Source organism: Rousettus aegyptiacus, unplaced genomic scaffold (assembly GCF_014176215.1).
Source record: "Rousettus aegyptiacus isolate mRouAeg1 unplaced genomic scaffold, mRouAeg1.p scaffold_m13_p_5, whole genome shotgun sequence".
In the NCBI taxonomy this organism is placed as follows: Eukaryota; Metazoa; Chordata; class Mammalia; order Chiroptera; family Pteropodidae; genus Rousettus; species Rousettus aegyptiacus.
In genome coordinates this window covers 19575535-19591669 of record NW_023416308.1, presented here as the reverse complement: position 1 = coordinate 19591669, position 16135 = coordinate 19575535, and the positions used below count along the sequence as shown (strand labels likewise).

At 46.6% G+C, this 16135-nt stretch overlaps 1 protein-coding gene across 3 annotated transcripts in view; it reads left to right on the top strand.

The window, feature by feature from the left end:
- Nucleotides 1-16135, top strand: part of SEZ6L (seizure related 6 homolog like) — a 169419-nt gene that overhangs the window by 127802 nt on the left and 25482 nt on the right. For all 3 annotated transcript variants that reach the window (XM_016129667.2, XM_016129668.2, XM_016129666.2), the window contains exon 10: nucleotides 13393-13589. In XM_016129667.2, the coding sequence (XP_015985153.2) occupies nucleotides 13393-13589 (197 nt within the window). The remainder of the gene's footprint in view (nucleotides 1-13392; nucleotides 13590-16135) is intronic.

Sequence of the window (16135 nt, the reverse complement as noted above, 5' to 3'; positions counted from 1 at the left end):
TTGCTCCAGACCATTCAATCAGTCAGCTGTGGCTGCATAACAAATTACCCCAAACTTAGCAGCACAAAATAGCAAGCTTGCAGTATTCATTGCTCACTAGTCTACAGGTCAGTGAGGTGGTTTCTCCAGAGTCAGCTGGCCCATTCATGTGTCTGTGGGCAGCTATGGGTTACGTAGGTGGCTTTGCTAATCGTGGCTGACTTTTCTCATGGATTTGGGGTAAATTGGTGTCGCACAGTCTAGGCAAGACTCGATTGGGATGGTTCATCTCTGCTGCATGTGTCTCTTATCCTCCGATAGCTAACTCAGGCTCCTTCCCATGGGGACTGGCTAGGGTTCCCAAACAATGAGCAGAAGCACTGAAGGCCTCCTTAGCGTAGACTAGAAATTGACGTGGCATCATGTCTGCCATATCCTATGGCAAATCGCAAAGCAAGAACCAGCCCAGACTCAAAGGGTGGAGAAACAGACTTTCTTTCTTGATGGCAGATACTTTGAAGCCTCATTGCAAAGAGTGTGGACACAGGTGCGAAGCTTTGAAACCATTTTTTGCACTTAAGCTACCACAGCCAAAGAATAGTGAGGCTCAGAACTCAGGTCTCCCAACTTTAGTCCAAAGCTCCAAATAACATCACTGTGTACGGTGACCCTCTGGGTGGCCATCATTATCCCCATTTTACAGATGAGGAAATCAAGGCTCAGAGAGGTGAGCCAACTTGCCTACGATCCCCCTGCTAAGAAGTGAAGCAGACAAGATTTGCATTTAAAATTTGATGCCTGGCATTTGGAAGGCTCAGAAAATGTGCTCTTCTCTACATGATGCTTCAAATATGTGGGAGGACACTCTGCAAAGATCCTGAATTTTCTCTGAAAGAGAAAATTATGGGAGGAATTCTTGGGTTCCAACTCTTCCACTTATTAGCTGTGTGACCTTGGATAAGTCACTTCACTTCTCTGAGCCTCAGTTTTCTACCAGTAAAATGAGGAATGTAACAGCACCTACCTCTTTGAGTTTCTGAGAGGATGAAACACTTGGCAAGGGCCCAACATGCAATACACACTCGATAATTTAATTGGCACCTCTGGTAGTGATGATGAATTTCTTCCATGGTGTGTGCACAAACTGAGCTTCATTATGGACACACACACACACACACACACACACACACCGTGCATGTACAAAAGTCGAGCTTGGGGGTTGGGTGTGAGAGTCCAGAATGCAGTGGGTTATATTCCGAGGGTGCTACCCCAGGATCCCACCTAACTGCTTACTCCCCTTTCTACAGTGGGCAAGGAATTGTCATGGTTGGTGGGAAGTCAGACACACAAGCTCCAGGATAGGTCCTCCCCCGCATGCTCCCGTTTCCTGCTCCCCGGCCATGCCAGGCTCTTCCCAGCCTCAGTGATCGTGAGAGCATCTGAAGGAGGGCATCTGTGCCCTGTCTAGAGCTGGCACGTTGCCAAGCTAGGGAGCCCAAGGAGTTCAGGTGGAATTAGATGTGACATCCCAGGGAGCCACGACTGCTGCTTAATGAATCCCTGACATGCAGTGGCCTCATGCACTTACTTTTTGGCAGGTGTTTATTGAGGGTACACGGTGTAGCTGGTGTTGCATTAGACCTTCCAAGGCCAGGATATAACAGGAACTTCATGGACTGAGCCCTTACTGCCTGCCAAACTCGGCTCTGAGCACAGTACCTCTGTTAACATATTCCAGTATCGAAACGACCTGTAGATTTACATGGTTGTGTTCCCCCATGCCACAGATGAGGACAGAGATGCTCAGAGGGGTTCAGTGCCTCAGCAGCTACACGTAGGGGTGCCAGGGTTCAGACCTGGCTGTTGGATGCTGAGTCACGCCCTACATCACCTCTTAACCGTGCCGCACAAAGTGGAACCCACATGATGCCGACGGCAGCCAGCCTCCCTTGAGAGTTCTGAACAGGCCGGCAGCGTGGGCGGCACGGTTTAGACAGCACACCCTGGCAGGATGCGTGGGGCAGAGGGAGGCGTCAGGGATAGAGGCAAGTAGCCGAGGCCCAGACTGTGGTCCTGTGATGGCCGGGACCCCAGGAAGTGCCTGCAGTTGTCTGGTGCCTCCCGCGGAGAGCCGGGGTGAGTCCTCCAGGTTGCAGACAGTTCGGATTTTGCCTTCAGGACAGTTCTCACTCAGAGCCCACACTCCTGACCCTGGGCTTAGGTGGAGTCATTTGACAGCTTGGAAGAGCCACAACAAGGCTTTATCAGGTTACACCTTCGAGAGGACGCGTCATGTTGGGGATTCAGAATGACAGGAAACACACATCCAGCAGCTGTCAGCTCCTGCTAGGGTCTCTCTCCAGCCGTGCACAGCCCTGGGCTCACCTCCCTCTGCACTTCTGCATGTGTGTACACACGCACACCACATACCATGCACATACCACATACACCAATGCATGCAACACACGCAGTATACCCCATACTACACACACACTGTACCACGTATACCAACAATAACTACATACGACACACACAGTCATACACATACCCCATACCACACATGCATACCTCACACCACACGCCTTACATGCACGCCGACAACAATCCAAACACCGCAACACACACATCGTACCGCACATGCCACCAACAAACCACACACAACACACACATCGTACGCCACACACACACCACACACATATCACACATATAATACACAGTGCACATTGAGCACATACAGATATGCACCGCATACACACACCACACACACACGTCATATACCACACAATACACGTACACATACACACGCACCACAGATCCCAATCCACCCTTACTTTTTCTCTATTTTAATTATGCTTGAATTATGTTCTCTCAAGGTCAGTTCTTATACCCTAACTCAGAGGTACTAACATGAAGAAGTCTTCATGTCCCAACCACTAATTGTATAAATCTGAGGGGAAACATCCCAAAAGAAGAAGAGGTGTAGACATCTCCATGTAGAAAGTCATGGGAGGACCACAGAGTTTGACCATGGTCATCCTTGGGTCTAGGAAACCCAGACTTCACCAAACTACTTCTGAATCCTCATCTTCCCAGATCGATCCCTGAATTCCTATCAAATGATGGAGTGGGGAAAACGTGGGGTCCCACCTTCTGAATGGAAGGGAAGCATGAAATAGTTTGGCCATGGCTACTGTTCAGTAATTTTTTTTACAGTTCATGGATTCTGAGGTTTTCACCTGGGGACAGTGAGGCCCAGGCCGGGCAAGCAACTTCTCCGTCATCACAGCAAAGAAGTGGCAGAAGGGATGGCCTCTCACCGAGATCTCCCGACACCAGATTTGTTGCCACACCCCCCTGTCACACCCCCTCACCTCTTAGCAGACCATATAGCTCTTCATAAAATTTAAAATTTTTATAAAAATTTTATAAAACTTATAAAAAATTTTTTAAGATGAAAGATGCTCTTTTAATTGTACAGTTCTCAACAATATTACCCCCATTTTACAGGTGAGGATGCTAAGGCTCAGAGAGGTTAAGCCGCTTTCTCAAGGTCACCCAGCTAGAAACCAGCAAAGCTAGGATTTAAGCCCAGAGCCCGTTATCTTAGCACCGCTTCTGAAGACAGAGCGAAAACACCAGAGTAATCGAGGACTGATTTCTTTGTAGACAAAGCAGCCAGAAGCCGTTGGGTCTCCCTGGTTCTCAGTGCGTGGTATGTAATGTCGTGTCATTGGCCTTGACAAAGCTCTGCCTGCCGTGTTCTGAGATGGCTCGGTCCAGGGGCATGGACATGCAAAGCAGCTCAGCCTCTGGGGTGGTCTCAGAGGAAAGTCAGGCCCTGCGCAAGGGGGTGTCTTTCTTCTTCTCTTTCACTTTGGAGATGGGAGGGGAATCGATTGAGAAGGGTAGACGGGCGGAAGAAGAGGAGAAACAAAGAGAGAAGAGAGGCGGTAGAGGACGGAGCCTGGTCTCCTCCACACTGGACCCTCAGAAGAGCGGTTTTCAGCCCCTGCTGCTGTGCGACATCCTGGAAAGCTTGAAGCGACCCTGACAGCTGGGTTCTACCCCGGAGATGCCGACGGTCTCATTGGTCTGGGGTGTGGCCTGGGCATCAGCATCAGCATCAGCATCAGGCGTTTTTAAATCTCTCTGGCAATTTGCAGTCAGGACTGAGAACCGCTGAGCAAGGACTGGGTTCTGAGTGTGATACAGACAAGTACTTGGTGACTGTCTCGGGGAGAGGAAAGGGGTAAGGAAGAGAAGGAGGAAGAAGAGGAAAAGGAGAGGAACAAAGAAGGAAATAAGGAAACAGTTCATGTTTTATGCTTTCGGGTGTCCTTTTAGAGAGCCAAAGAGGTTGGTTTTCTGTGTCCTCCCTGGCGTTGACATGCTTTCTTGCGCTGTCTGCCATTTTATCAAATTAAATTGAAACCAAATTAGCACTGGACCAAAAGGCCCCTCAGCAGTTCCTTGGTGCTGAAGAGTGTCTGGTGCTGGCTGTGTGGCATCGTGAAGGAGCAGAGGCCTCGGGGTCTGGGCTCAGTTTACTCCTCTGTCAAATGGGATTAACAACCTTTGGTTTAACCACCTCAGTGTGTGATTAAGGGAATTCGATGAGAATATGGACACAAAGGAACTCCGAACAGGCCTTTTTTAAAATAGCCTTCCAGAAAAACATATGTGTTTTATAGAAGTCGTATTGCTCATACGACTGCATTTATGGGGCTTTGGTTCTCTTTTATGACTTTTTAAAATTCTGTGATGGATTTAATCATCATTTCTACTATCCCGTGGACATCCTATCTTATTTGCAAGATAGAGTTTTCTTAGGAAAGTCATTTAAATCCCTCTAAGCCTCAGTTTGCTTATCTGGAAAACAGATAAATTCACCATAATTCATTCATGTGCCAAGCCCTGTGCTGAGCTTCAGGAATACAGGGGTGAAGAGCACGTGACTCTGGGGGGCTTGCAGCTCTGTGTGGAAGCCGACACAGGCAAGTGGTGTCCTGTGGCTTGGTGCTGAGGTTGTCTTCCAGCTACTTAGGTGTGAATTCTGGCTTTTTGTGTGATCAGCTTTTGAGCTTCAGAAAGTTTCGTCACCTCTGGGTACCTCAGTTTTCTTATCTGTGAAATGGGTGACAATAATAGTACTTACAGTGTTTGAGAATGAAATGAAATGGTGCATATGAAGTGCCTAGAACGGCTCCTGGTGTGTAGGAAGCCTTATGGAGAACTCACCTCATTATTACATGGCTATAAAGGCAGGGTGGGGTAGGAAGCACAGAGGGACCTTGAAAATTAGTAAAATGTCATCAAGCAGAGAGGTGAGGAGAGGCAATCCAGGGGGAGGGACCAGCATGGGCTAAAAGCAGGTCTAGAAACTACAAAGGGTCTGGGACAGCGGTCCCCAACCTTTTTGGCACCAGAGACTGGTACTCCTATAAGAATCTAATGCCTGATGACCTGAGGTGGAGCTTTAGTAGTGGATGCTAGTGCTGGAGAGTGAATGCAAATATAGATGAAGCTTCTCTCACCCCCCTGCCGCTCACCTCCTGCTGTGCGGCCCAGTTCCTAACAGGCCATGGACCGGTACCGGTTCACAGCCCAGGAGTCGGGGACCCCTGATCTGGGGTACAAAGTTGTTTGAGACAGCAAAAATGGGCAGGGGCCTGACTGTGGACCACCTGGAAGTCCTGGAAGGCTGAGAAACTGGATTTTATTCTATGAGCTAATTTTTGCTATTTCCTCAGTCCAATTTCTATCAGCAGCTACTTTTTCCCCTTCAAAGTGCATATAAAATGGCTTGCCTTTTTCACTTAGCTTACTCTAAGCAAAATTATGTCCATGAAATTAAAAGTTTGATGTGCAAACCACATATTTATATATTTTTCTAAGTCACATTTAAATAAATTCATAACCATTGGACATTTTCAAACATGTCTGTGTACCTGAAATCATCATGCAAACACCACTGGGCAAAGCCTTTTAAAGTTAAGATTTCTAGGCAAAGTTCAGATGTTGGTTTAGAAAGAAAGAAAAGCAAGGCGGCTTGGTCATCATTTCTTTCTACACCCTCTGCGGGATATTAACTCCAGATCCTTAGTTACAAAGCTCACCTACCACTGTCTCTGCACATCCAGGCCCCTGATTAGTTGGGGTGAGTATGGGGCCGCCCGCTGCAGGGGAACTGGCAACCCCTACCATATTTAGGCATACACTGCTCTCTAGTGGCCAAGTGAAGAATTTCTTCATCAAAAAAGAGGTCGCTAATTTTTCAAATTCAAATTTGCATTCTATCCTCACCTCTTTGGCTCTGCAGACCCTAGCGGAAAGCAATAATGATTGTCCCTCAGGCTGTTTTTATCCTTTTTGAAGCGGTAATGCACTCACATGATTCAAAATCCGAGGGTGCAAAAGGGTCGGCTGTGAAAATTGTTTCCTACCTTTCGCCAGCAAACAGCTCGCTCTCTCTTGTTCCCCTCCCTTGAGGCAACCACTAGAACTAGTTTCTTATGCATCCTTCCCAGACTATTTTTAAATATTTCAAAAACCACAAGAGAAAGCTCATAGCTACCAAAATTAAGCCACCCAGACTAAGTAACCAGTTTAACACTGGTTTTATTACATACTCTGTTATAGATGATCAATAAAGGCAACAAAACAAAATAAATTTAATTGTTACCAAGAGCTATATAACATTTAGGAGACAAAATCATTTTAAAACAGAGAGTCCATAGAGAGCAGGACTATTACCTTGGTAGGAAATATGTTGGAAATCGTGGGTTTAATCAAATAAACTTGAGTAATAATGTCTTAAGAACAAAAGATGTGCTAGGATGGGGGGAGGGGAGTCAAATGGCGCTTCCTCGTCCAGCAGATTTTATTTGTAACTTTGTATTTACATTTTCTCATGCAAGATTGAACCCAGGTACACTTAAAGACACATACCTATGGCTTTCACAGAGTAGCGTATAAAGTAGTGGTTCATATTTCAGGCTTTGGCATCTGACAGGCCTAAGTTTGAATCCTGAGTCTGATATTCATGCAACCTTGGGCAAGTGGCTTCTTCTGATTGAGCCTCAGTTTCCTCATCTGTAAAACGAGGATGACTCTAAGTTTTAGTTTGTGCAGTTGTCGTCTGAGTGCCTGATACTCGAGAGGCCCGCATTGTTGTTATTCAAATGCTAAAGGAGGGTTTGGGGAGATCATTTCTCAGATATCCCAAGGGACCAGTGGTTTTAGTGCCCTGAAACAGGGAGGCGCACAGAGAAGACGTCGAGAGTGGAAGTACTGCACAGCAGCCCGCGAATGGCTGCTCAGGCTCCGCAAGGGGCCACGGGATGTGCCTAGAACAGGGTTAAGGTGGAAAAGAAGAGGAAGCTAGAACCCTGCTGGTCAAGGTCATGGGTTGGCACTGGAACGGTTTAACAGGCAGGCAGAGGCATCATGGTATCAGACTTGATTCTGATGACCTTCCTATCTAAGGACAATGAAGAATGTAGTCAACAGAGGCCCAGGAGGTGAGTGGGAAAGAAATCATTTGAGGACGATTTAGGACAAATCAACCCCTGGGAACAAGTGCTGAAAACAGCCAGAATGAGGAGTCCTCTCTCCCAAATTGATGCAAGTAAGAGTGTGTTTGGGGGTCAGGGCCCCAGGCAGGAATGGAGTCAGACTCACAATCCATCCTGGGCTGATGCTGATTCACACAACACACACTCAGCCCCATTCTGAGAGCTAGGGATACAGTGGTGAGTGGGACAGCATGCTCCCTGGCATCAGGGAGCTTCTGGTCTAGTGCAGACATGTCTGGGACCATTGAAACATGAAACACTGAGCTCCATATGAGGGGTGAGCACAGAAGGGGCTCCCAGCCCAGACTCAGAGGGAGCGCTATGCATGAGAAAACCACAGAAGATTGACACTGGAGGATGGTAGACGTTACCCAGGTCTAGAGAGAGGAGGAAGCTATTCAGGGCAGAGGGGATGGCATGCTTCCACATTCTTTGGAGGGATTGACAAATAATTCAGTCTGGCTGGAGTGTAAAATATTGAATTGGAAGGGGTAGTGAGAGATGAGGCTGCACAGAGGCGAGAGGTTGCAAAGCATAGAGACACAGAGCCTTAAAGCTAGAATCAAAGTTTGCACTTTAACCTGAAACGAGGTGCATGTTTTTAATTGAAATGAAATTCACACAATGTAACATTAACTATTTAACATGCAATTCAGTGGTGTTTAGTATATTCACAATGTGTGTTCCTAAACATTTTCATCATCCCCAAAACAAACCTTGTCTATTAAACAATCACTCTCCATCCACCCCACCCCTGCCTCCAGCACTTGGCAGCCACCAGGTTGCTTTCTGTCCCTATGGCCTTACCTGTTTTAGATATTTCTTATAAATGGACTCATACAATATGTGATCTTTTGTGTCTGGCTTTCTTTCACTCAGCATAAAGTGTTTAAGGTTCATTCGTATTGCAGCATATATCAATACTTCCCTTTTCATGGCTGCATAATATTCCATTGTATGTGTGGACCACATTTTGTTTATTCATTCATCTGTTGAGTGAAGAGGCCAGATTTGTGTTTCAGAAGGAGTCATATGGCTGCTGATGAGAGAAGAATTGGGGTCAGGCAAAGATAGAGTCAGTAGGCAATGCTGTCCCACAGTCCAACTGCAAGACAGTAGAGAGAAGCTGATAGCAATGACCCAGAAGAAAGGGATGAACTGAAGTGTAGAAGACACAGAAACAGATCTGCTGTCACGAGCTCAAAACCCTGTGCCCATGGAAAGCCCTCCCTTTTGGCAGCTAAGACCGACTGGAGGAGGCAGGGGCTGGCCTTGGGGAATTCTATTTTCCTGAGGAATTCTCCCTGAGGGGATCCGGCTATACCTGGTCCAGTCAGAGCAAACCCACCTGCCTGCTAGCACTTCTCCATCCCCCCTTTGTTCTGGTGTCAAACCACCATCCTGATTTCTCAGCACCTCCTCGGACTGTATCTGGCTGACATCTCACTTCATTCCTTGCAGAAAGCCTCACTCTGCCCTGTGGCCAATCTCCAATCTCTCTGCGTTTCAATTCTTTGCGTTTTCCTTAGGGCTGAAAGCACTCTGTGTATCAGATACAGCCGGATAGGCAAGTGAAGATTCAGGCTTCTCTTAAGACTGTGGGGTGGGGTTGGGCTGGTAAATTACCAGCATTTGTGTATATCGTCGGAACTAGTCTATCCCAAAGATGGGTCAACAAGGATATAGCAGAGAGTAAATTTATTCTTTCTCCCACTGCCCCTTCATGCACAGTCTGCGTTTTTTGATTATTTCTCAGGATGAAAGCATAGTTCTCCTAGTTCTTCTGGTCATAACAGATGAAGTTCAGTCAATTATCGGAGAGCTGTAAATGTTATTCATTTGAAAACTTCTCCCCTCCCTGGGCAGGGCTCCTCAGGCTAGGATTTCTGCGGTGAGGAAGGGCCTGGAGGGCTTCTTCCTTCTCACAGGAAAACTACATTGTCAACACTGTTAAGCTACAGAAGATATAGAATATTGATTTTTTCTTTCTTTCTTAAGGAGCACTTGATGTGGGCAAAGCCTTCTGTGCCTTGCTGCTCTGGAGTTTCCCCTCTGCTGGGTCCCAACCCCCTTTCAGGATGGAGACGCTTTTAAGGACATCCACAGTGGCTGCCTTCTTCAGGGTTCTCATCTAAGACCCGAGAAACATGTCTTATCCCCACTCTCATCAGGGATGGGCGGCTCACTCCCAACAGCCCCTTTCCTCTCTTGGCTCTTTCCCGGGCCGCTCCACATTGATTTATATTGTCATCCTTCTCTTAGTGAGCAGTCAAATGCAGCCACTGTTTTCCAAACCCCAAAGATACCTGCCAAGCCATTATGGTGAGGGTGATCCCCATCCCACAGTGACACATCCCTTGAGGCAGTCTTCCTGCAAACCTCTATGATGGCCCAGTGCACTTTTTGCTTTCTACAAGCTAGAGGTGGGGAAAAGTCTCAGATTAGAAGATCTGCATAGATAATAGTAGCAGGTACCATTAGTACCCAGTCTGAGCCCTGTGGCACTTGTCACTCTGGTCCCATGATGGCTTCTACTGCAAACCTGTCCACCTGAAGGCTTTCTCTGATGCTCCGGGAGCAGGCCAGAAGAACTGAAGATTCAGTACCCCTAAGAGCAGCGCTCAACCAATGAGTGATGGGAGTCAGAGGATAAATACCCAAGCTTCCTCTCCCCTGAGTATAGTTCTGCACCACCTCTCACGGTTCCTGCAGGACCGAGCCCAGTGCCCTCCGTGCACCTTGCCCATCGATGCACCGTGCATTGACTCACCAGTGCTGCCTGGGGTGGCCTCCCAGATAAGCCAAACTCCAAGGAACACACATCTTCATTCAGGTTCTGCTTCTGGAGAACCCAAACTCAACGGTCAGGTATATCCCTTTAGAAAGTAATAATAAATGCTCAGTACCTATTGGCTTATTTTTAGCTTAGGGGACATCTGCTAAAATTCTCGAACAGCAGGAGAAGTTGCATTTAATATTCTGTTGCACCCTGTTTATAAAATGCATTCACATAAGTTAGAGTTTCTCCACCTTAGAACAATTGACATTTTGGACCAGATCATTCTTTGTTGTGTGAGGCTATCTTGTGCATTGTAAGATGTTTAACGGTATCCCTGATATCAACTCACCAGTGGTACCACCTCTAGTTGGGACAACCACGTCTCTAGACGTTACCAAATGTCTCCTAGGGGACAAAACCACCCCTAGTCGAGAATCACTAACATAACTCATCTGATGTCATTTGGTGTAAACAGCAATCCAAAGAGAGGATGATAATGGTGGTGGTGATGATGATGATGATGATGATGATGATGATGATAGCGGTGGTGGTGATGGTGGTGGTGATAACATTGCAACATGACATAACATTCAAATGACTTGACTAAACTTACTCAGGTGCTATCAGTGAACCTGGATTTTGATCCCAGACCTTCTGCATGCCTTACCTCCCTCCAAAATCCCATGACATTGGCTGGAAATAGTAAGCTCGATTCACAGACAAAACTTCAGAAAGACCGCATATCCTCCACGAAAGTGTCAAAGCCAAGAATCAAACCAAAGCTTTCTGATTTCCAAGGCAGTGTGCTCTTTCCTGCACACTGCTCCTTCCTGTTTTACAAGGAACAAAGAGTTGTGCTAGGGTTTAAAATCAAAGCTATTTTCACCCTCGAAGATGATTCTACTGCATTTAGATCACTGAAATGAATGATAGAATAAAGCCAAGTCGTGCGCTGTCTGGAACCCACTGTTACCAGCGGATCAGCTGTGAAGTCAGCTTAAGGAATAAATATCTGCCATCTACCATGTTTCACACTAGCCTAATCCAGCACTTTCATGAGCTATTGATATTTTCATGGTACTTAGAGTTAAGAGGCTCTTCCCTACTACAGGTTGAGAGCTCACATCAACCCCACTATTTCTGCTGTCAAACAGACTCACTGGCAAAGCTCTTTCATACCATAGCACGTATTGAACTCCTATTGTGTGCAAGAGAAGACGATGGCAACTCCAGAATTTCGATACAATAGGGGTGTTGAGGCTGTAGCCTGGTTGGAAACTGGCAGAGAGGAGAAGGAGTGTAGGGACTTTGTCTTGAAGCCATGTGTACAAAGCAAGCAGAGAGCTTTTATTCGAAGGGGAGGTTTGCGGGGCTGGTGCAGGGGAAGCTGATGGAGATTATGGGGGCAGTTAGAGTCTCCCTGAGTCCCCCGTTGGGACAACTTTACACGAGGAATTGTGAGAGGTGCTATGGAAGATATTTTGCTATAAAAAAAAAAGAATAAAATACATGCCCTTCATTCTGGAAACAAACCTTTAGCAGCTACCTTGTGTTTCTGTTGTTTTGCTCTTAGTAATTGAAGCCCCAACACCGGCGGTTTCCACTCCTTCTCTCCGCTCCCAGACCAGCAAACAGGGCTCCAGCCGATGAAGCTGTCAGTGGGGAGGGCTGTTGTCAGTCTGCATCAGTTCCAGAAACTTCGCTCAGGGCCATTTCCCGGAAGGCTCTCCTCTGGCACTGAATTGCTCAGTCAAGAGGCGCCTGAATAAAACTCTTCACTGTCTCCCATCCCCAGCATGATGATATCTAAATGCATAAACTTGGTTCTCTAAGCCTCTCCAGGCTCCCATGTCTATACCCATGCCCACGCACTCTGACCAGGCGAGTTCTTTCAGGAGCCCCAACCCCTCTCCCTTCTTTCTCTGCCTCGTGCTTTGCTTTCTCCCCACCCCTTGCTTATAGCCTCATGTCCCCTTATACGTTATTGGTAATCGAAAACAAGCACCACCTCCTCCAGGAAGGCCTCCCTGATACCCCCGGTCTCAGTTGATTCCCTCCTCTGCACTTACCTTGATCATAATTCCTACTACAATCCTTGGCTTTTAATCTAAACTTACCACTGCTCTGTGACTCCTCATGTCTTCTGAGCACAGCACAATGCCTGGCACATTGTAGGTGCTCAAAAATCTTAGGGAGAGGGTCACAAGAAAAGAAGAAAGATGTAAGAGAGAAAGGAAGGACAGGGAGGGGAGTTAGGAGAAAGGAAGAAAAGAGACATGAGTTAATATCTATCCATGATGACGCAAGCTGGCATTCTTATCATCAGAGACCAATTTTATCCAGCACAACTGACATGACACACATTTCTGTGACACACTGAAGTCCTTTCTGGTTTATTAGCTGTCCATTGCAGTATAATATTTAGTGTCAAGGTACTTTGTTTCATCTGAGTCTTTGAAAATGCATCCTCCTTGAACACTATGAATAAGCAATAATGGCAGGCTTGAGCTGTATTTCATGAATAAGGGGCTTGCAACCCACCCTCTGCATCACTGCCTAAACATAATAGATAACCCGTTTGATTTTGAGGAACTATCCACATGATAAATGGAAGGATAATTTCACCTTACATGAAAATGCAAATGGTAATTAGCAAGCAATCAGCTTTCTGCATCAAAAAAGAATGAAAGACCCAGGTATGCAGCCCAGTGCCCAGTACTTAGTTTCACCCCTGAAATGGTTGCTGATGACGGGAATACTAAAGGCAATTCTACTTACAATCCAGCATTTGACTCTGCAATGAGCTCCATGCAGGGAAGACAATTACATGGCTGAGTCTTCAAAAGCCCAATCCGCTTGCCAATCTCTGTGCCTTGCAGGGCGAATCAGCACCTCTCAGTCACATTTGGAGCCCATGCCTACCTTCCTAGCCTGGGGCCTGACACATAGTATGTCTCAAAAAAGTGTGTTACCTGAAAAAAAAAAAATGTAACCAAGGCATGTTGAACACCCACGACTTTGCTTCACAAACCCCCTCCTTCTCTCTGTCCCCGCCCGCAGCCTTAATCTGAGCAACAGCGACATCCTCACCATCTACGATGGAGACGAGGTCATGCCCCACATCTTGGGGCAGTACCTTGGGAACAGTGGCCCCCAGAAGCTGTACTCGTCCACGCCAGACCTAACCATCCAGTTCCACTCGGACCCTGCTGGCCTTATCTTTGGAAAGGGCCAGGGATTTATCATCAACTACATCGGTAGGTGTCTGTCAGTCGGTTTTTTCCTTCGTGCTTAGATGCAGGTTAAGACAATTTCCTTGAGATATGTCTTTTATTGGGGGGGGATTGTGTTACACGGGTTTTGAGTGTATTGGCACAGTAAATATTTGTCATTTCTAAGAGCTTAAGCTCTCTAGTCAGAAGGACCAAGGTTTGAGTCCTAGTACTGTCATCAATGGCTGTGTGACCTTGAGCAAGTCACTTAACCTCTCTGAGCCTCCTTTTTGTTATCTGTAAAATGGGAATAGTGATAATCTCCCTGACAAGGTTGATATCAGGACTTAGTAGATACAGCCTTATAACTTTAAGATTCATCATATTTCATTTGTAGTCAGCTAGAACTATATATCGTCAACACCGTCCTGTATTTGCAGCTTCTCAAAGCAATATCTTCACCGTCCTGCCTGACCTGAAGCTCAGCTCTCTCCAAAGGACTCAACTTCCCCTGCAGCCCTATCCAGTGGAGACAGCCCTTTTTCTCCACCTCCCGTAATTTAGGACTTAGAGATGTCTTCCTTGGTCCTCAGTGTGGGTTCCAAACCATTTATCTCCCCTTAATCTAAAAAAAAAAAAAAAAGAAGAAGTAGAAGAAGAAGAAGCCTGCTATTAAGTTCAAGCTAGGTTCATATCTGGCCATCCAATACCCTCTTCCTATTATTTTACCCACTCACACTCTTCCCTCCTCACTCTCCGCCCTGTAAATCCCATTTATTCATTACTGACTCCATCACCCTTCTCGGTTCGACCTCTAAACACCGGAGGGTCCCAAGCTCCATCCTGGATTCTATCCTCTACCTATGTGCTCTCATTCAGTCCTATGGTTCCAAGCAATAACTATTATACTCCATTGACCCCTAATCTGTACGTCCAACCTTGAACTCTCCCGTGAACTCCAGGTTCATCTAACTCCCTTTGTACCCCCTTGCATGTCTGATTAACATCTCAGATTTAACGTCGCCAAAACAGAACTAGTTCTTTCTCTACCCCCCGCCCCTACCACCACCACCCGACTGCTCCTCCTGCTCTCTGCCCAGCCCAGGAGATGGAGGCACAGCTCGCCTGGTTTCGCAGGCTGCTTCCTCTTTTCTTGCCCCTATATTCAGCCCATCTTTTCAACTCTATTTCCACAGATCCACACACTTCTCCCCATCTATTCATGGCCACCACCCCAGTCCAAACTGCAGTCATTCTGAGCAGTTACGGGAGTGAAATACTGAGAAGTCCCACTGATTCCATCCCCAGAAGGAACTTTAACTGACAAAGCTCTGGTCCATCCCTGTCATTTTACAGCAGAAGCAGCCCTAGACCACCGAGGATAAGGGGCTTGCTTACTCATCAGGGTCACACCTGAGAGTCACAGTCAGACTTCCTGGCTCCCAGCTCTTAGGGATTTTCCATCCCAGCATTCTTCCAGAGAACCTGGGAGACACATGGCAGTAGTTAAAACCTAACTCCTTTTGGCATCCAGCGTGGCAAGTGGTTGCACCCTGAGAATTTCAACGGACAAGATTTCACCGGTAATTAGGAGAGGTACTTGCACCTCCTAGAAATGAGATTGACATCTTGATTTAAGGAAAAGGTAGATTCATCCTGCCAAGTCTCCTGCTCCCACATCCACTGCCAAAGACCCTCTGGCTGGAGGAAGATTCTGTGTCTTCAGTTCTTTCCCTTGGCTTGAAGATTTGCCCATTTCAATCTAACATACAGTGTTCTCTCTGTGCCACCTTCTGCCTCTAAAATACAAGCCACTTCCCTGACCGTTGACTGTGTCAAGTCCCTTGCTTTTTCTGTTTCCAGCTGGTGGATATTTCTCACCCCTGCCTGTGCTACATGCAGCTCTCAGAGAAGCAAACATGAGTGTTGATCTTCTTTTTATGTTTCTCAGAGACCTTTTTAACCCTGATGGATTTGCAAAGTATTTTCAGTGTTATTGCTGCTACTTTGCATGGGTTCCCCACTCTTTGCTGGGCAGTGTCCCGGGCATATGGGGACAGCCCATGCTGGCCATTCAGGCAAGGTGCCCTCCAGAGTCAGCTGCTTTTGACGGGAGAGTTTCTAGTGACTTGGCTTCAGTCTACCTTCTTAGACTTCTCCTCCCTCCTACTGGAAGATGAGGTCATAGTTTTGCTCATTTGTCTCCTCTGGTGCCTGAGTCAGTCTTCCAAAACTGCATTCAGCTTGACGGCAGAAATCTAACTCCATCCAAGGCTGCCCAAGGTTAACCAGAAAGTCTGGCCAATGTTTATTTTGGCAACATCTTGAAGAGGAGGTGCTTTTGTTAATCGAAGCTGAAACTTAGATTTGTGTGGCAATTTGAAGTTGATGAGCACTCTCACACGTATTATTTTATTTCATCTTCAAATGCATTATCTTCATTTTCCAGACAGTTCGGTTCACAAGTCTCTTGACTGTTCCTATGTGCCTGAATTGGGCACCTGGATCTAAGAAGGAATAGAATATTCTCCCTGCCCTTGAGCCAGCTAGTGAAAAACAAGAGACAGCCTCTTAACAGACAAGGTCAGGGT